The following is a 20175-nucleotide window of genomic DNA, read 5'->3' as shown; positions in this document are numbered from 1 at the left end:
TAAAGTATTTTGCTCCTCAAAAGACACTATTAAGAAACTTAAAATGAAATGTTCAGAACTAGAGAAACTATTCAAAAAAACCATTTATTTGATAAAGGAGTGCTATCCAGAAGTACTCAGAGAATTATGTAAATTAGGGATTGTAAATATTTTTAGATATTGTATTCATTTCCAATTGCTGCTGTAATAAATCACCTCAAACTTACCAGTTTAAAGCAACAAACATTTATCTTACAGTTCTGGAAGTCCGAAGTCTAAACTCAAGGTGTCAACTGAGATGTGATCCTTCTGGAGTCTTACAGGGAGAACCAATTTCCTGGCCTTTTTCAGTGTCTAGAGGCTTTTTGCATTCCTTGGTTTGGGACCCCTTCCTGGCAGTATTCCAACCTCTTGCTTCCAATGTCACATGTCCCATTACTGATTCTGACTCTCTGCTGCTTCTCTCTTACAAAGATCTTTGTGGTTATATTGGGCACACCCAGAAAATCCAGGACACTCCCCTCTCTCATCTGAGGTTAATCACCTTCTAAGGTTAATCACACCAGCAAAATGCTTCTTACCATGTAAAGTAACATTCACAGGTTCCAGAGATTCAGACGTCAACGTTTTTAGGGGCCATTATTCAGGCTACTGGAGATGTCATAAGTATTGTGGATATGTATAGTAAAACTATCATTAATTCTAAGAGATGTGTATTGAATTATTTAGGAGTGAAATGTCATGAAGTCTGTAAATTACCTTTAAATACTTCATTAAGAGAAAGAAGCAATTGTGATAAAATCTTAATTGTTAGTCTGGGTGGTAGTTATGTGCGCATTCATTAGATCCTCTGCTTTAATTGAAAATTTTCATAATAATTTTTAAGCTTAATACACAAAATATTGAAATGCCAATCCAGAGTTTAGAAAGCTCACACACTAACCTATGACTAAACAAGAGTGGAAACAAACGATCAGTCAGTTTGTTAGCCAGTTTGTTATTGCAATAACTCTATTAAGAAGAGCATAGTGGTCTGAACCAGAGAAATGGCGGCAACGTGGAGAGAAGTGGATGGATGTGTGGTGCACAGAGGGTGCCAAAAAAATGTACACACGTTTTAAGAAAGTAAAAGACTGTATTAAAATTATAATACTCAGGGTGGCTGGTTGGCTCAGTTCGTTGGAGTGTGGTGCCAATAACACCAAGGTTGCCGGTTTCATCCCCACACGGACCACTGTGAGTGGCACCCTCCTTAAATAACATTAAATTAAATTCTTAAAAAATTGTAATACTCAATATATACTGATATGATAACAAAAGATGACTACAAGTCACGTGTGACTTCTGCAATGACAAGAGGTGCTCAAAGTGGTTCCCATCAGCGTAATTTTAATACAGTTTTTTCCTTTCTTAAAACGTGTATACATATTTTTGGCACCCTCTGTATTTTGCAGGTCAAGTCCGTGTATGTTGAAGGTCTTTAGGAGGATGAGGGTAAAGTGAGCGTCAAGGGTAATAAAAATGGACTAAAGGCACTGAGTATCTACAGTTTAGTCGTTGTTCATATTTACTCCTCACAACAAACTTACGAGGTAGGTACAATTCGCACCCACATCTTACTTGCAATCCATTTCTCCAACTTTGGACCTGATTTACATAAAAAAGGAGCAGGCCCCTGGGCGTCAGGTGGCTGCGTGGACCGAAAGGCCAGCAGGAGTTGGGTCGGCTTTTGCAGGGGCAAGGCCTGCCCGCGATTGGCGGAGCTGCCTAGGCTCGTTTTCCTTAGCGGGTGGAAAGCACCAGTCCCGCCTGGCCCCTGCAGCTGCCGTCTCCACCTTCTCTGAGACGTAGGTGGGGAGCAGGCGCGGAGCCCAGGAGGACGGCGCCTGCTGTGCTCTGGGGACTCCGGGCGGCTCCGTCTGCTCCTCTGCCTCCCACTGCACAACGGCCGCCCAGGGGGCAGCAGCGGCCACAGTCCCGAGGAAACCGAAACCTTGGGGGTGCAGGCAGGGCCAGATAGCGATCCCCAAAGAAGTGGGTCAGGAGTCCTCGAGGTTAGGAAGTTAATAGGAAAAGAATGTGTTTGGGGGCGTGAAAAGAGATACATGTAGAGAACGTCTCACAGAAAGAGGCGCAAGCTTGCGGTGGGGCTCCGCCTGTGGGATCTGGACCTAAGAGAGAAGGGAACTCGGGAAAACGGGGGGATCGGGAGGAGGGCGCAAAAACAAGTGGGAGGAGGAAAGGAGAAACGGCCTATGCGACCACAGGAGGAGCAAGACTCGCCGAGGGGCCAGAGACGAGACGCCCGGGGAGGAGGGACAGGCAGGGGACCAGTAGGCGCAGAGACCGCGGGTATCGGGCTTCGCTCCGGCAGGAAGGCTGGGCCGAGACAAGCCAGGGCTTCTTCATAAGCCCCGCGAGTCTGGTGTCTGCAATCCTGTTTCCTATAAGGGGAAGGCTAGGCTGGAGTAAAAGAGGGTGGAGTGGGAAAGCGTCCATCCTTCTTCCTCCCCCCTCCACTCCGCGCCCGCCGAGCAGCGCAGAATTAAATGAGGAGCCAGAGACGAACTGCGCAGACGCGAGGATGCGGTGCGCGGCGCTGGGGGGAGACGGCGCAAGGTCCTCGTCCGCGGCCAACCCTCCCCAACCCCTCCCGAGTTTTGGATTTGGAGGCCTGTGCAGAAGACTCGCGAAGAACTGTGGGAAGAGGCCTGGTGGCGGATGACAAAACGGGTGGGGGCGGGAGGTAGGGAGGAAGGTCAAGCCTTGTGGGAATGCCTTGCCCGCTTACCGCCCAGAGCTGCCTCTTTCCCAGGCTCCGGACACCTCTCAGCACCACGGACAGCACCAGGCCTCCCGTGGGTCTGACCGAGGGTGTCCAACTCTCTTTTCCTATCAATCTTGGGAGCGCTGCCTCTTCCCTTCCAGAAGCCCTTTTCCTTCTCAGTAGGATGCTGGAGGTTCTGCTCCTACCTAAAGCCAGGAAATTGATTTTAGGACCCATTTGATTGGGGGAAAATTCCCTTTTCCTAAGGCATATCCATAACGATTCATGGTAATTCCACCACAGAAAAAAAAATGGACTCTCCTCCAACCCCACCACATCTGCCTGGAATAAGAAAGGTGTGTACAGCATTAGGCACTATCCTTCCTCACCCTTTGTCCTTTGTCTATGCACAGTTGGGCAAACTGGCTTTCAGGACAAGGATCCAGACACACTCAACCCCTACACATACCAGTACTTTCCCCTATGCGGATTCCAGACCTCCTCTCCTCATACCTTCAAATCTTTCCACGAGATGCAGCTCACCTGCTTCCCAAAGCCCCATCTCTTCACCTGCTTATGCATTCCATGTGTGTAGCTGTTTCTGCTTACCTCAACCCCCACAGGCTATTCTGCCTGTAAGCTTGGTTCTTACCTGGAAGTTGGTACCAAAGGTGAATGAGGTGCAAGGGCCTGAAGAACAGGGCAGGTGGTGATGGGGGCAGGGAGAAATGAAAAGAAGGAACACTTGAAAGGAGGAAGAGACCTGGTTGGGGAGGGGGGAAGAGAGACTAGGGAACCCAGAGGTCATAGTGGAAGCTGCTTTTCTTCAACTTGGAGTTGGAAGTCTTCTGGCTAAGTTCCTTGCTGAAGCCACTATTTTGCCCTGAGAAGGTCAGGGCCAAGTGGGAGTGGGGCAGCTCTGGCCCTTACAAGGATTTACTACCCCAGTCTTCCAACACTTGCAAGTTGTACTCCAGCAGATTGTGCCCCGAGGTGAGTAAGACCTAGAGAAGAGAGGCTGGGCTGGTCAGATCTGAGGGCAGGAGGGACAGTGAGGGGCTCTTTGATCTGACGACAACCTTCCTTTCTCAAATGTCTCTACTTGAAACTTTCCCGTCATGCTCATCTCATGGAGAAGGGGTGAGACCAGAGGCAGGGTGGAGTTGTACAGGTGGGCTGTTTGCCCTTAAACACTCTTGGAAAGAGCCCAGCACAGGCTTCTAGAAGAAACCACCAAAAGAAGTTAGCGTCTAACTCCTTTGGACTAGTCTCAACCCCTGGCCCTATCTGAGTGTTTCCAGAGTCAGGAATCCTTAAATTCTCAGCCAGGAGAACACACACCCACCCCTGTGTCTGAGCAGGAAGCAGAGCAAATTGTATGACAAATACAGGGGAGGAATGAAAGGGAGTGGAGAGTCCCTTGGAGACAGATGGCTTACCCTTCCTTAAAGCAGTTTCATGAATGGGGAGAAGGTCAGATAAGAACTCTATCTAGAGTTCATATTACTACTACCCCTACTACTACTACTACTACTACTACTACTACTACTACTACTGTTGTCTAATATGTATATAATGCCTTAGAACAGTGGTTCTCAAAATGTGTCCTAGGACCAGAAGTATCAGGAAACTTGTTAGAAATGCTAATTCTTGAGCTAATTCCAGAACTACTGAATCAGATACTCTAGGGGTGGGGAACAGCAATCTGCATCTTAACAAACCAGGAGATTCTAATGCACACTAAAGGTTGGGAATCAGTGCTTTACCGTTTTGTAAGCACTCTTTATCTCCCTAGTCTCATTTAATTCTCACAATAGCATCAAATGACTCAGCAAAGAGAATATAATCCTAATCCTAAGTGAATATTAAATGCCAGGCGCTATGCTAAACAGCTTTTATATGCCATCTCATTTAATTCTCTCCACAAATTGTGATCATTTACCTACTTGAGGGAGAGGAGTAGTGTTAATCTCACCTGGTCCCTGGAGTGGGCCTGTGTGTCCCACAGGTCAATTCACTGCATCCTTTCACCCTGCAGGTTTGTTCTGGAAGGATGACATCACCCAGGATATGATGACGCAGAAGATGGAGCACATCAGCATACTCCACCCCCAAGATCCCTGTCTGAGGGATGGGCAGGGAGCCTTCCCCACCAAAACCACGGGTGAGGTGCATGAGGTCTATGGTCAGCCCATGTTGTCTGGTGGACAGACAGAGCAGGGAGAGAACAGGTATTAAAACTGCAGGTAAGAGCTGCCAAGAGCATGTTGAGAATGGTTTAGAGGTCATGCCTAGGATCTGTAGGAAACCACTCCATGAGGCATTAATGATATCTGTGGATGTTAGAAAGCCTAGCTTCCTGCCTCTTCTAGGGGACAAGCAAGAGGAGAAACTTCGACTCCTTTTCCCCAAGGTGAGGCTCATACACCTTCTAAAGAATTTTAAGTCTCTGACTTTGGGTCCCATCTCTTTCCTTCTGGGGCTTTGTTACCCTTTTCTGCCTCCTTCACTCCTTCTTCCCTCCTCACGGAGCCCAGTGGTCGAGGTGAACAAGGATCAGTGCTATACCTCCAAAGTGGTTTTGAAGGCCCTAAAACAAGAGATGACCAAGCCTGTCAAGGTGAGGGGCTCACTTTTTCTAGGGAGGTTGGAATCCTCAAGGACCTGTTGAAATGAGGGAGGCAGGCATGAAGAAGGGAGTGGGTATTGAGGTGGAATGGATAAGCTGAAGAAAAGATATTTCTTTTCCCAATCAAAGGGTACCCCCGCTTTCCTTTTCTCTCTCACAGACCACCTGTGGGAATCCGCATAAGAGGCTGGGAGGGCAAGGAAGCGGGAGCCTCTAAGGGTGAGATGATATATAGTTTCATGTATAAGCATTGAAAACTGCAGTTTTCAAAATTAAAGATCCTCCTTTGCTCCATACATTCCCTTGTTTATATCAAGTGATAGCAAAGTTCCTTTGGATAAATAGGAGAGGTAGCTCAGGGACTTTCACATTCAGAACACACACACACACACACACATACACACACACACTACCTTGCTCTACTCTGTGGCTTGGGCCAGTCATCTGGGTAGAGCTCTGAGTTATTTCCCTGAGATGCTTGAATTCTTCAGAATCCAGATTGAAAACACCCATCTAGCACTCCCATCTATCTTTTTAGCTGAGACGCTGGGGTCCAGGCTGGTCAAGGGACTTACTTAAGACTGACACCAGATTTATGGTAGAGGCAAGACTGGAGCCAGGTCCCCTGCACAGCTCCTGCCTTTTTTCATAGGGACCACAGTGGGGGTTGGGCTGTGCCAAACATCAGGCCTTTCCACATTGCCAAAAGTCGTTTTTGTTTGTTTGTTTGTTTTTTGGACTAAGACCAAAATTACAAGAAGGTGGCAACTAGAGGAAGCTGTAAAGGAAGGGCTTCCCAGGCGAGAGCACTGCAATGACAAATGCCCTCAGACAAGGATACCATGGTATGTTAGAGAAGCAGACAGAAAAGTCAGTGCTAGAAGATTAGATTGGAGACGGAAGCTCAGGACTGACCGTACAGGGCCTCATGGATCATGTTAAAAAACTTTTTTTAATTGGGTTTTATTTTAAGTATAATGGCAGGTTAACTGGGAAATTTTAAGGAAGGAGATGTCACAATGTGATTGGTAGACGATTTTAAAAGGCCACTCTAGTGATGTTGGAGAATGGATTGTGAAAACACCAAGAGTGAAAACTGAGAGGCCCGTAAGAAATGGATCATCCAGGTCCAGGGGAGACCTAGGTGGCCTGGACGGGGGTGGTGACAGAGGAGCTAGCACCCCCAGCTGGCTGTGCACTCCATCCAGAGGCAGCCTATACCTCAGGGGGCTTCCAGCCCCTCCTGCTCTCCTAGGAAACCGGTTCTCTTGGTCCCCACTCTTGTAAGGTGGCAGCTGGGCTTCCTAAGCCTGGATTGGTTGCTGGGTTAACGCACTCAGAGCTAAATGGCAGACCCACCTGTGAGGGACTGGTTGCCGTGGTGCTTCTGCCAGTGCAAACAAGGTGTTGCCATTCTTCTTCAGCTCTGAGACCAAGGGAAAATCACAGGAGTGAGTATAAACTATATGTGGGAGCCATGGGGACAAGCTCAGTCAGTGGGCTGAGTCACTGTGGGCTTGCTCAAAACAGGCTGTTATGAAAGGAGAGTAGGTGAGGGAGGGGCCACCTCCCTACGAACTGATTCCAATCCTTTGTTTCTTCTTGTTTTAGGCCTTCTTTGGGCTGCCCCCACTGTGAGCCACAACCTTGTCACTGACTGAGACCTTGTGAGAAGGCTCTCTGTCCCGCTGCCCTCTCCATTGCCCTCCAGAGGGGGCAGTTCTAGGACCACCCAATTCTGGATCATGAAAGTGGACTTTCATGCAAAGTCTTTCTGTGCCTTGTTTTGAGGAAGGATGGGTAGGGTTTGGACCTGGTCAGAGCCTCCAAAGTAAAGGAGGCAGGACCAGAGCAGGGGTGTGGGTGAGGAGAGCACAGCTCCTCAGACAGTGCTCATGGAGGCTGGTCTCTGTCTGGTTTTCCTCTCAGGGACCATTCCTGAAGTGGAGAAAGTGAGGATGGTACTACAGTTGGAATGTCAGCCTTCCCCACCCACACCCAGCTACACTGGGTGGTCTAGTTGCCCGCCCTTCCATCAAACAGGCCTGCACCCTGCTGTTTTATGGGGGTCTCCACCTCCAGCATTACAGCCCCTACCAGGGCTTTCCCACTCATCTAGTTACCAGGAATCATCAGGGGCGTGCTATGATTAAAGTGTACAGACATTAACTATTTCGATGCCAGTTTGCTCCTACTAGCTTAAATTCTTAAAAGGGAGTGGGTAATCTGACCACCCATGCTCAGCCCAACCAAACACCAGGATACTTTATTTGCTAAGCTTTATACTTCTCAAAGTCCTCTCACTCGTTGGATACTCACAGGGGTCAGCAAATAGACAGACATCGAGATTTACTGTTTCTAAGGAGTAACAGAGTTGTACACTTATATTAATAATCATACAGTTATAAACATAAGTTTATATACATTACTGGATATAAGTTATGCTTTAATAATAAATAATAGTAACTATGAACCTCTCAAAATGTAAGAAGTGAATAAGAGAAAAATGTTTTTGAAAAGAAGATGGAACGATTTGCTCTACCTGATATCAAGACTGAGCATGAAGTTGTAGTAATTAAGAAAGTGTCGTATTGATGCAAAGATGACAGGTAGATCTATGAAATACAGAGCTGATAGACAGACACAGAACAATGTGGACACTTTATAATAAAGATGGTACTGCGGAGAAGAAAGGGTAATCTTTTTAATACACACTTGTAGTTCAAGAACCCCTGGGAGCCCTTGTAGAAGAAAAATTCACTTTTATCCATAACTTAAAACATACACACAAATAGAATCCAGTGGATTATAAGCCAATGTGAAGAATTAAACAATGAAGCTTACTCCATAACTTAAAGCCATTTGGCAGTTTTAGTTTGATTTTAGGAACGCCTACTCTACAAAACTTTCTGGATGAAACATTTGGAAGATAGTATAAGAAAATAACTCCGTGTCCTAAGAGTTGGAGAAAATTTCTTAAAGAGGAAACAAAAATGCTAAAGATAAAGTAAAAAATAGTACATTAAATAAAGAATATCTATAAACTCTTACAGCTTAAATAGGACAGTCTTAGGGTATAATATTGTCTTTGCTGCTATGTGAATGCAAACTTCTTTCAGCTGTCTTTCCTAACAAGAATGGAAAAGAAAGATTTTTCTAAGTCAGTGGTTGTATAAATTATATAGAAATATAATTTATAATTGTATATATAATTTTTAAATTTCTAGTAGTCACATTTTTTTAAGTAAAAAAGAATTAAGGCTATGTCATCTCCCCTGTCCATCCTCTGTAAAAATATGGTTTGGAAAGACATTTTTTACTTTGATATCCCACAGAAAATCACACTAGTCCATTACTTGGATGATATTGTGCCAACTGGATATGGTGAGCAGGAGGCAGCAAGTGCCCTAGATGCCATAAGACATATGCATGGAAGAGGAACATCAAGAAAGCTCAGAGTCCTGCCACATCAGTGAACTTTCTAGGGTCCAACTGTCTGTGGCATGTTGCTATATCCTCTTGAAAGTGAGACAAGTTACTTCACCTAGGATATCTACCACAATAAAAAAAAATGAGGGAGAGATAATACCCTTTGTGAAAGAACGGGCCCCTTTGGCAGTTGAGGCAAAATACAACGAACACATTTCAATGTGCTACTCTGACCCATTTACCATTAATCCATCAGACTCTCCTAGTATGGCCTGAAGCGAGAAACAGTTCTGCAACAGTCCCAGGTTGCAATGTAAGCAGTTCTTTCTGAGAATGTTTCAAAGGTGATGAAAGATATCAAGCTACAGAGTCAAGAAATCCTTTGAATCTCAAGGAGAGGAAATAAAAAGAAACCCCTCCCTGGTCACAGCTTAGTAAAACTGTTAACAACCAAAGACAAGTTACCTACAAAAGAGTAACAAATATACTGACAAATGATTTCTCCAAAATGTTTTTAAACAGAGAGAAGGGTATCAACTGAACAGAAACCTTAAGTTTGGCCCCTGGATCTACTCTCCACTTGTCTTCACCCTGTTTTCTGCCCAAAGAGGCTGCACTACTTCAAGGAACTCCTTCTTCCTCTGGATTATGATAAGGTTAGCACAATGGGAATACCTAAAAAGAGATCAAAGAGAGAGAATGAAGAGTGAGGAGCAATTATTTATTTCTCCAGCTTCCTCCCTGTGAGGTTGTTACAGGTTGTCTGCCTCCCCTGGCACACATGTGCCATAGGAAACATGTATAAGACGATACACAGTCACACTATGTATTAATGATAACTCAAGACTGGGGGTAATCCAAAACTCGTGTTTCTTGGCTTTCCTTTACAGTTTTATAACCTAAGCATGTGTCCTGAGATTATAAAATTGTAAAGAAAAGCAAACAAATAATTGGAAACAAATAATGACTGGGGGACACAATAAGGCTTCTACGGATAAAGCTTCTAGGGTACAGGAAGTGTTCTATTTCTTTTTTTTATAACTAATGAGTGTTGAATATTTTCTTTATTGGGGAAGGGGAACAGAACTTTATTGGGGAAGAGTGTGTACTTCCAGGACTTTTCTCCAAGTCAAGTTGTTGTCCTTTCAGTCTTAGTTGTGGAGGGCGCAGCTCAGCTCCAGGTCCAGTTGCCATTTCTAGTTGCAGAGGGCACAGCCCACCATCCCTTCCAGGAGTCAAACTGGCAACCTTTGTGGTTGAGAGGACTTGCTCCAACCAACTGAGCCATCCGGGAGCTCAGCGGCAGCTCAGTGTTCAATCTTAGTTGCAGGGGGCGCTGCCCACTATCCCTTGAGGGACTCGAGGAATTGAGAGCCCACTGGGCCATGTGGGAATCGAACCGGCAGCTTTAGGAGTTAGGAGCATGGAGCTCTAACCGCCTGAGCCACTGGGCCAGCCCAAGTGTTCTATTTCTTGTCTAGGGTTACATGAGTATTCACTTTGTGATCATTTATTGAGCTGTCTATTTTTGTTTTATGCATTTTTCTGTCTGTTCTATTTCACAATTTACAAAGTTTTTTAAAAAGGAAATAGATGGCATGAAGTGATCAAGAGGGCAGGGGGAATTGTGGAAGGTGCAGAAACTTCCCTGAGTATATATAGTTTTAATTTTTTGAACAATATAAATATTTTACATTGTTCAAAAAATAAAATTACATAACAATAAAAAATCAAACCCTAAAATTGAAAACAAACCGAAAGAAATATACCAAATTATATATCAAATTGTTAAAAATGACTACACAAACAAAAGAACTGTTTCAAATTACTTTAGAACACAATATTTTGATGGTATACTCCTAGGGGTTATAGTCTAAGGACAAAATAAACTACCAAAAGTCTTAAACGTATTCATTATTTATTAGCAGACTATATTATTATTTATAAATTGTATGCGTATCGTAGCACTGAACATAGAAGTGAGTATGTTGTCATTAGAAACCAACATTTTCAGTATAAGAATAAGGAGATACAAGTATAAATCAAGAGTTCAGTAAAAGTCACAGTTAAATTTTAATCAGAAATAGTGTGCATGTCTTAATATCCTAGCTCTGTGCACTGAAAGGCCTAGAAGCACATCAGCTCGGTAGCCATTAATCACTCCTAAAAGATCAGTCCTAAGATCAGTCCTTACTGAAAGCTACCAAGTCTCTTTGGAGGAATGGCTGCTTCCAGGTCTCGGTCAGGGAATAAAAACAGATGAACCCACTACACCTGAGAGTGCTAGAAAGCAAGGGAGCGTTCAGTGATTAATGAGATGTTTCAGAAGGAGACCAGAACCAGTTTAAAGGAATCTTTATTGACTTACTCGGGAACAATTTGAATATCAAAGAGAATAATTACTGCAACTGATTGATACACACTGAATATATAAAAATCCATATTTTCATAGTAGTGCTCAAACAAGAAAAGTCATAAATTTTTTTTTTAAAACCTTGTCATTGTTGGAGGTAACTATTATACCAGCTCATTACTCTGAAAAGTGGTAGGTAAAAAGAAAAAAAAACTAAGAATGTATGCCACTTCTCCAGTTGGAATTATATTTCAGGGTAACTAAGACCAGTAGATGGGAGAAAGCTCCTCTTTGTGAAATAATATCAGTTAACAAATGTTAAAGGAATGATAGGGGAAAAAAATCACCATTTTGCAACCTCTAATGAAATCATTTAGTCAAGTATCTGGCAAACCATTAAGTGAAAAGTTGATAGGGAACTAGATATTCTCAGCATGCCAAAATATTTTCCCATGGATTACATATGAGGTCTGACAATTAAGTTTGTGAACTCATCCTAGAAAAAGTGCTACATACCTCATCGCTGAATATCACTATGGTCACCCCCGAAGTACTCCCCTCGGGAAGCTACGCACCAATGCCAGAGCCTAGTCCACCCTTCAAAGCAATTTTGCGACTCTTTTTCTGGAATGGCCATCAGTGCTGTCTTTGTGTTACCATTGATGTCCCGAATGTCCTCAAAATGTCTTCCTTTCAATATTTTCTTTATCTTTGGGAAAAGAAAGAAGTCATTGGGAGCCAGTTCAGGTGAGTAGGGAGGGTGTTCCAATACAGTTATTTATTTACTGGCTTAAAAGTCCCTCACAGACAGTGCTGTGTGAGCTGGTGCATTGTCGTGATGCAAGAGTCATGAATTGTTGGCGAAAATTTCAGGTCGTTTTCGTCTAACTTTTTCATGCAGCCTTTTCAGCACTTCCAAATAGTAAACTTGGTTAACTGTTTGTCCAGTTGGTACAAATTCAGAATGAATAATCCCTCTGATATTAAAAAAAGTTAGCAACGTCGTTACAAGTTCACAAACTTAATTGTCAGAACTCGTATTGGTCACTAGAGGAAAACATAACTGTACATACAGAGATCTGGCTGTCTCTACCTTAAATCAGTGATCAATCTAGCATCACTAATAGTGGGACAGTCAGACATTACGCACTTCCTGAAATGATGCAATCAGGGCATACAGCATCACCTGTAAAGCATTTTGCTTTAAAAAAAATTTTAACCCGACCCAAACAAGACTTTGGCTATAACTTTTAGTTTACAGGAAATGCAGGGTAAATACAGAATATAAACAGGGGAACTATAGGGAACTATATCATGAGAAAACAACCAAGACAAATCCAGAAGGTGGGGAGTTGTCAAGAAAAGCTGACCTGGTCTCTTCAACAAAATGTCAAAAATAGGATGGAGGAGGAGGGGGCGCCCTGTCTATGCGAATTTAAACAGAATTAAGAAACAACAAAAAGCGATGGTAGTCTATGACTCCTATTTTAAACAAAACAGCTGAAAAAAAGGTATTTTTGGAAACAATTTGAGAAATATGAACATGAACTGAGCATCAAATGATACTTGGGCATTATTGTAAATTTTGTTGGATGTCAGTGGCATTTTTGTTATGTGGGAAATATCGTTATTTCTTGGATATGTATATTGAAGTATTTATATGGGAAATATGATGTCTATTTTTTACTTTTAAAACTAAAAAGAAGCAAATATGGCAAAATGTCAGTAACTGTTAAGTCTAGATGATGAGTGTATGAGTATTTACTACCTATGCACTACTATCTTTTTTTGTATTTTGGAAAATTTTTACTGAAAAGCAAGAAAGTAAAGTGATCAGATTTGAAAGTAAAGTGAGCAAATCACAAAGCTCCCTTCCTAGCTTATTGAGTGGCAGGAGTGGAAGCAAAAGACTAGTTAGTTGATTACTGCAATAGTCATGAAGAAAGAGCACAGCGGTTTGGATAGGACAGGAGTATGGAGAGCAGTGGTCTGATGGCAGATATAAACCATAAAACATTTGCAGGTAGAAACCATGAGATTGTTGATAGACTCGAGGTAGAAGAGGGTGAAAGAAAGGAGAGTCAAGGCTAATAACAAAAGTGAATGTGCGTCGAGTGTTTCGCATGTGCCAGGGCAGTTGTTCTGCTAAGTGACTCACAGGAGTTTAATTCCTGTCATCCTCACAACCACCTGGTAAACAACGTACTATCAGCACTCCATTTTACAGATCAGGAAATGTGGGCGCAGAGAGATTAATCCACTTGCCCAAAGGTATACCCTTAGTAGGTGGCATCGCTAGAACTGGAATCTAGGCACACACGCATAGCTATTCCTGCTCTTGAGGATGACATCGGTGCCATTAATTGACATGCGTAAGAGTACCTGTCCTATTCCTTTTTATGCTCGTCATCTTAGTGTTTATGCGACCCGACTCCCGTATCTTTCCTGGTTTCCATCCAACTACAATAACCCTTTTCGTCAACCCCGGGACTGGGGAATAAAGGTGGTGGTCTTTGGGGAGAAGCCTATGTCAAAAGAGGGTAAAGCCGAGTGGGAATTCTAGTGAGGCGCCTATTTGGTGGACGAGGGACGGGGTGGGTAGGTCCCCTGCTAAGACAGTGCTCTGACGCCACTTGTGACGCAAGTAAGCGTAAGAGCCGGGGGTGGAGATGTCGTCACCGCCCTCCCGGTTGGCCGAGGAGCGGCGACAGGGGCGTGTAGATCCCGCCTCGTGGGGGGGTGGGGAGTGGCAGGCCCCGCCCCGGACCCTCTGGGAGGCTGAGCTCCGCGTTGCTGCGGCCCCGGCAGCAGAGCGAGCGCGCGGAGCCGGGTGGGATGCGGCACCCGCGGCGGCCTGGGGGTCCCGGAGGATCCGGCGGGCTTCGGGTGCTCCTCTGCCTCCTACTGCTGAGCAGCCGTCCGGGGGGCTGCAGCGCCATTAGTGCCCACGGTCAGGAGAAAGCCGGGGAGCGCGGGGGGAGCAATATGGTGCCGGGAGCAAAACTCGGTGGGGGTGCGGGGAAGTGTCTCGAAGGTAGGAAGCTCGCGTAGAATATGTGTGGAGTGGGGTGAGGAGGGGCATTGTGAGATGAGGAAGATGAGAGGGCGTCTGAGAGGAAAGGGGCGTAGGCCTGGAGGTGGGGCTGGGAATACGGGGGCGGGACCCAGGAGGAGCGGACTCCGGGAAGATTGCGGGTTTGGGCGGAAGCACGGGGGTGCAAATGGACAAAGGGACTTAACGAGGGGCTACAAGACCTCGGGCGAAGCAAGCTGCACCGAGGCGCCAAAGGAGTGGCCACTGGCGCTGAGAGGTGGAGAGGGCGGTAGGGGGAGGGAGAGGGAACTCCGAGCTCCCGGTAGTCGGAGTCTGGGCCGAGAGCCTCGGGGTCCCAGGTCCCCGTAGAAAATCGGGCCGAGGAAAGGCTCAGCGTTTCTCTTTACGCTCGAGAGGTCAATTGCTTCGGTCTGATCTCCGATAAGGGGTACAGCTGGGGGAGAGGGCGGAAGAGAGCGAAGAAGGAAGGGTCCTCTCCGGTCCCCCTCCCCACAGCCTGGCCCCGGTGCTGACTCACATCTTAGAGGACAGAGACAGTCAGCGCTGACTCATGGGCCAGGGGAGGGTGGGGGCGAGGGGCGCGTGGCGGAAGGGGCGCAGCCCAGCTGTCACACTCCCTCCTTCACCACTGGGCTTGGAGGCCACTGCAGGGTACTTCCTGTGGCGCTGTGGGTTAGTAGGATGGTAGATGAATGCTGGAGCAGCGGAGGGGTCACGTCACTTGGAGACTCCTCTCCTTGTCACCCCTCCCTCCCCCATAACTGCTTCCAGGCAAGTCCTCTGCGGCCCAGGCTCAGAGCTTCAGCACCGCGGACAGAGCCAGCGTCACAGGGTCCACGGACTGTAGGGACAGTGTAGGACGCATTGCCTTAAACACACCCCATCCTTCCTCCTTTCCCACATGAGGGGGGAGACGTGCTAGGGTTTTTACCTTTTCTGGGGTCCAGGCCATCAGTTAGGATGTGTTTGGAGCTTTGGGAAGGAAAGTCCTCTTCTCCTCAAAATTTGGCGGTAAACGTCCCCCATAGTAATTCCATGAGAGTACAAGTGTGTGCTCCTCCACTGTCACTGCCCCCGTGCACCTGGAAGGCTTCTTCTCCCCATCACTCAGTTAAGCAAACTGAAGTTTTTAGGGAAAGCATCCAGACTCACAGATCCTTACAATCCAAAGCCATACCCTGTGTTTCCTTCTCTTAAGTATTCTAGGCGTTTTCCCTCTTCTCCTCTCAGCTTAAAGTCTTCCTTAGAATGAAAGAATGGACCCATATGCTTCCCACTCGCTCAGCATGTCCATCCATGCTATGTGTGTGGGTGTCTGAGCCTCTGCTCACTTTTCCCTCTACAGGTTGTCTGTTTGACCGAAGACTCTGCTCTCACCTTGAAGTCTGTATTCAGGGTGAGTGAGGCCCAGGCACAGGATTTACAAGATGGGGGGACACAATAACAAAGACTGGGGGGAGGCCTGGAAGGGAGAAGGGGTACTGGGCTTGGGAAAATGGGGGACTGGCCTGGAGGAGCAGAGCTCTCTGAAGCCAAGAGAGGAGATGAAGAGAGTCCTGCCCATTTGCAACCTGGACTTTGGAAGGCCTGTTGTCCAAACCACCTACTGACACCACTTTTGTCTTTTTAGATGGCTTATTTGGACAGTGCCAGGTGGGAATGGGGCAGGCTCGGCCCCTTTTGCAGGTCACCTCCCCTGTTCTTCAACGCTTACAAGGCGTGCTCCGACAGCTTATGTCCCAAGGTGAGGTGTAGAGTCATTGGAGGAGAGGGACTGGAACTTGATTAGATAAGGATGGGAAAGGGAAGGGTCACCTGACTCAAGGATTTCTCTCATGGAACATTCCTATCACACCATTCCTAGGGCCTCACCTTCCCACACCTTACTGGAGAAGTAGGCGAAACAGGAGTGTTGTGGAACCCTAGAGATGGGCTGCTCATATGTAGACTCTTGAGAAGTTCAAAGGAGGCTTCTAGAAGAAGCCACTGTAAGAGGCCAGCATCCATCCCCTTAGGGCCATCTCAGTCCCTGGAACGGTCTGAGTGCTCCAGACCTATGAATTCTGGAGTCCTCAGTCAGAAGAACACCCCACTCATCCAGTTCACTCATTCAGCAAATACTTACTGGGTATTTACTATGTGGCAAACACAGTTTTAGGGGCTTGGGACTTATCAGGGAATAAAACAGACAAAGGTCTCTGTCTACTGGAGTTTACTTTCCAGGGTGAGGAGAGGGAATACACTATATAAATTGAAAATAAGTAGTATGTTGGAAGGTGATAGTGCCATAGAAAAAGCAAATATTGCAACAGGCTACAGTCACCAGAAATGGTGAGGGAGGAAGCTACAGTATTAAATTGATTAAGACAGACCTCATTGAGCCTATGAAATTTGAAGAAAGACATCAAGGAAGTGGAGGTGTTTTCCAGAAGGTTACCTGGGGAGATTGTAGTTCACATCAACCAAAGAGCTAGAATGAAAGCCCTCAGGTCGAAGTGTGAGTTTGAGGCACACCGTGGAGACCACCTCTATAGTGTGGCTGTCGAGAGTGACCCAGAGGCAGCGTAGAAGATGCATTCTAGTAGCTCCTGGGCAAGGGATGCAGTTCACTACAGGGCCTTAGAGGAGATGTATAGATATCAGCTCGACTCTGAATAAGAGGAAACCATCACAAGGTTTTCGGCATGGAGTGCATGACCTCACTTCTACTTTAAAAGCATCATTTTTGCTGCTCTGTTGAGAATAGAATGTAGGGATTCAAGGTTAGAAACAGAGAGACCATTAAAAGCTACCACAACAATTCATGTAAGAGATATATATACGTGGCCTGGACCAGAGTGGTTGCAGGCAGGTAGGGAGGAATGACAGAATTCTGTATATATTTTTAAGGTAGTTAGCATGATTTCATGAACGATTGGATATGGCTATGAAATAAAGGCAGGAGTCAAGGATGACACCCAGGTTTTACTGAGTAAACAACTGGGTTGATGGAGATGTCGTGAACTATGTGGGAGGATCAGCTTGGGGGAAGGAGTGTTTGGTTTTGAATATATTGAGTTTAAGATGCCCATTCAAGTAGAGTGGGCGGTTGAGTACATAGATTGGGTTTTGAAAGAGGGAGAGAGGTCTGCAGTGGAGATACAAATTTGGAATTCTTTGATATGTAGATGGTAATTCAACCCATGGAGTGGATGAGATAACCAAAGGATTGAGTGTTTATGAAGAAAAGAGCCCTAGAGAATTCTAATACTTAGAGGACCAAGAGGAGGGGAAGAACCAACAAGGGAGACTGAAAAAGGGGATCCAGTGAGGTAGGAGAAAAAACAAGAGTGTTTGGTATCATAGAAATCACGTGAAATTGTATCAAGGAAGAAGGAGTGATTAACAGTGTGGAAAGATGGTAGGTTAAGAAAGATGAGATCTGAGAATTGACCACTGGATTTAGATATACCGAAGTCACCGGTGATCTTGATAAAAGCAGTCTTGGGAATAAATAGTTGGGAATAAAATCCTGAATAGAGTGGTCTGAGAGGAAATGGGAGGGAAGAACAATTGGATACAGCCAGTATAGGTAACACTGTCCAGGAATTTTGCTATAAAGAAAAGCAAAGAGGTGGGGTGATGCGAGGGAATGTGAGATCAAGCATTGTTTTTGAAATTTCATCCTGTTTGTATGCTAATGGGAATAATTCTGTAGAATACAGGAGATGATGGTGTAGTATATAAGGGAGAATTGCAGGGAAGATGTTCTTGAGTAGGTGGTGGAGGATGAGATCTAGGGCTCAAGTGGAGGAATTGGCCTTAAATAAGAACACAGTCCGTGTAATGTTAATTACGTTGACATTAGCATGAAAGGAGAGATATGAGTGCTGGTAGACCCCAGGAAGGAGTTAAGAGCAGCACAGACTGTTAATCCAGAGCCAGGGAAGAAGGAATGGAAGTGGAGAGTGGGAGATTTATTCCTTTAGAACGGCTGACTGACCTTTCCTGGTGGGAAAGGGTTAAACAGGGGATCTGCCTCAGGATGAGATGATTATGATGGTGATGATGATGATGGTGGTGGCGGTGATGGTGATGGATCAGAGGATGAGGTTTAAAACAGGGGTATAGTGCTTTAGAGTTTTCTAAGCACTTTCATTTCCTTCATCGCACTTGAACTTCACAACATCCCATGAAGTATATATTATTCCCACTTTACAAATAAAGAAAACTAAAGTTCAAGATCAACACAAAGAAGAATAGGAATAATAATTATGATGATGATGATAATAACATTTATTGAAAGTTCACTATGTGACAGGTACTATTATAACCATTTTATATTGTGTTATTTTAATTATCACAACAATCTTAGGAGGCATAAGCTCCCATTTTACAGATGAGAGAATTGAGGCTCAGACAGTTTCAGTAAATTGCCCAAGGTCACACAATTAGTAAGTGGCAGAGAATTCAAACCCAGTCAGACTGGAGGCAGTCTAATTCCAAAATCTGTTCCTGAGGGTAGGAAAAGGACACTTCAGATCACCCACCAGGTCTCTGGACTCCCTCCACTGTCCTTTTGCTCTTTCACACTCAATACACTGCAGGGCAGGGGTTGCAGTTTTGATCTCCACTGGTCCCTGTTCCTAGGCCCTCAGGCTGTCCTGATCCAATCTCACCCTGTCCTGTGCCCTGGCAGGATTGTCCTGGCATGATGATCTCACCCAGTATGTGATCTCCCAGGAGATGGAACGCATCCCCAGGCTTCGCCCCCCAGAGCCTCATCCAAAGGACAGGTAAGTACTCTTTCTCAACCACTCTAGCATGGCAAGGCTGGTGGGTCTGGCATCTTCCTGATGGATGGAGAAAGATGGAGGGGTGTGGGCACCAACGTCAGCAGCCTGGGGCATGGGTACAAGGAGTTCAAGAATGGTCATCTGACATGCCCACACACCCAGGAGGAGCTGAGGTCATTCCTGGGGATCCAGCAAAACAGAGGTATTTTTTAAATGTTGTGAAAAACTTGGATATTTGGTATTTTCAAAGAAGCATCAAAGTAGTCATCATGGGAAAATTAGAAATGTGTTGGATTGAAGTTGTTTAATGTTCAGTTTCATTACTATGTGGAATTGTATCCGGTAGAAGATATAGCCATCTTCTGTGGTTAGGGACTCGGAAGGTATCGTTCGGGCCCTGTGAAGCAAAGTAAATGAGGGCGTGGAGCTCAGGTGATGACACCAGGATGAAGAAGGCAGAGGGATGGGGGTGGGGACAGAGCAGGAGGCCACAGTGTTGAATATTTGAACCTGTACTTGGAGAGCCAGACGTGAGATATGCACCCAGGGACAATGGGCAAGCTGCAGACACGGTTCACCTAGAGAGGTTGCCAGCTGCCTCCCCCTGCTCCTGCCATTCCCTTCTCCTTCTTAGCCTCGCACTTCCCTAGCCTCTGCCGCTGTGTTTCAGGGACCCAGGCATGCTTACCAGGAGGCAATGACCTCTGCCCCTGCCTCCTCCTCATGTACTCGCTCCTCCCCGGAGGCTGCCTCATTTCTTCAGAGGTCAGACTCACTCTACACTCCTGGCCTCACCAGCTCTGCCTCATAGGCTCTGTATGCCCTTGCCACACAGTCAACACACACACACACACACACACACACTTTGCTTTCCTCCCCAGATCCGGCTTGGTGCCCAGGAGACCTGGTCCCTCTGGGGAACTGCTTTTACAAGGCATCCCTACGGGCTCTGCGCCTGCTGCCCAGCACCGGCTTCCTCGACCTCCAGTGGGTGGGGACGGAGCTGGGGCGGGCTCCTCCCTGACTCCTCTGCAGGCTGAGCTACTGCCCCCTCTCTTGGAGCATCTGCTGCTGCCCCCGCAGCCACCCCACCCTGCCCTGAGTTATGAACCTACCCTCCTGCAGCCTTACCTGTTCCATCAGGTGAGCCCCACAAACCGGCCCCACACTAACCCCAACCCTCCAGTC

At 45.9% G+C, this 20175-nt stretch overlaps 1 protein-coding gene across 5 annotated transcripts in view; it reads left to right on the top strand.

The window, feature by feature from the left end:
- Positions 1 to 20175, top strand: part of PTPRN (protein tyrosine phosphatase receptor type N) — a 43712-nt gene that overhangs the window by 11259 nt on the left and 12278 nt on the right. Inside the window, exons 5-11 of one of the 5 annotated variants that reach the window (XM_081051514.1) lie at positions 4785 to 4910; positions 5119 to 5159; positions 5284 to 5366; positions 15558 to 15608; positions 15843 to 15956; positions 18891 to 18987; positions 19869 to 20130. In XM_081051514.1, coding sequence (XP_080907640.1) covers positions 4878 to 4910; positions 5119 to 5159; positions 5284 to 5366; positions 15558 to 15608; positions 15843 to 15956; positions 18891 to 18987; positions 19869 to 20130 — 681 coding nt within the window. In that variant the 5' untranslated portion in view covers positions 4785 to 4877. Of the gene's footprint in view, positions 1 to 4784; positions 4911 to 5118; positions 5160 to 5283; positions 5367 to 9326; positions 9461 to 13895; positions 14108 to 14387; positions 14469 to 15557; positions 15609 to 15842; positions 15957 to 18890; positions 18988 to 19868; positions 20131 to 20175 lie in introns of those variants that run through there. The other 4 variants (XM_081051512.1, XM_081051511.1, XM_081051510.1 and 1 more) reach the window with 4 other exon arrangements.

This window comes from Rhinolophus hipposideros, assembly GCF_964194185.1.
Source record: "Rhinolophus hipposideros genome assembly, chromosome: 6".
Taxonomy (NCBI): domain Eukaryota; kingdom Metazoa; phylum Chordata; class Mammalia; order Chiroptera; family Rhinolophidae; genus Rhinolophus; species Rhinolophus hipposideros.
The sequence above is the reverse complement of the archived record's forward strand: the minus strand, read 5'-3'. Positions and strand labels throughout refer to the sequence as shown.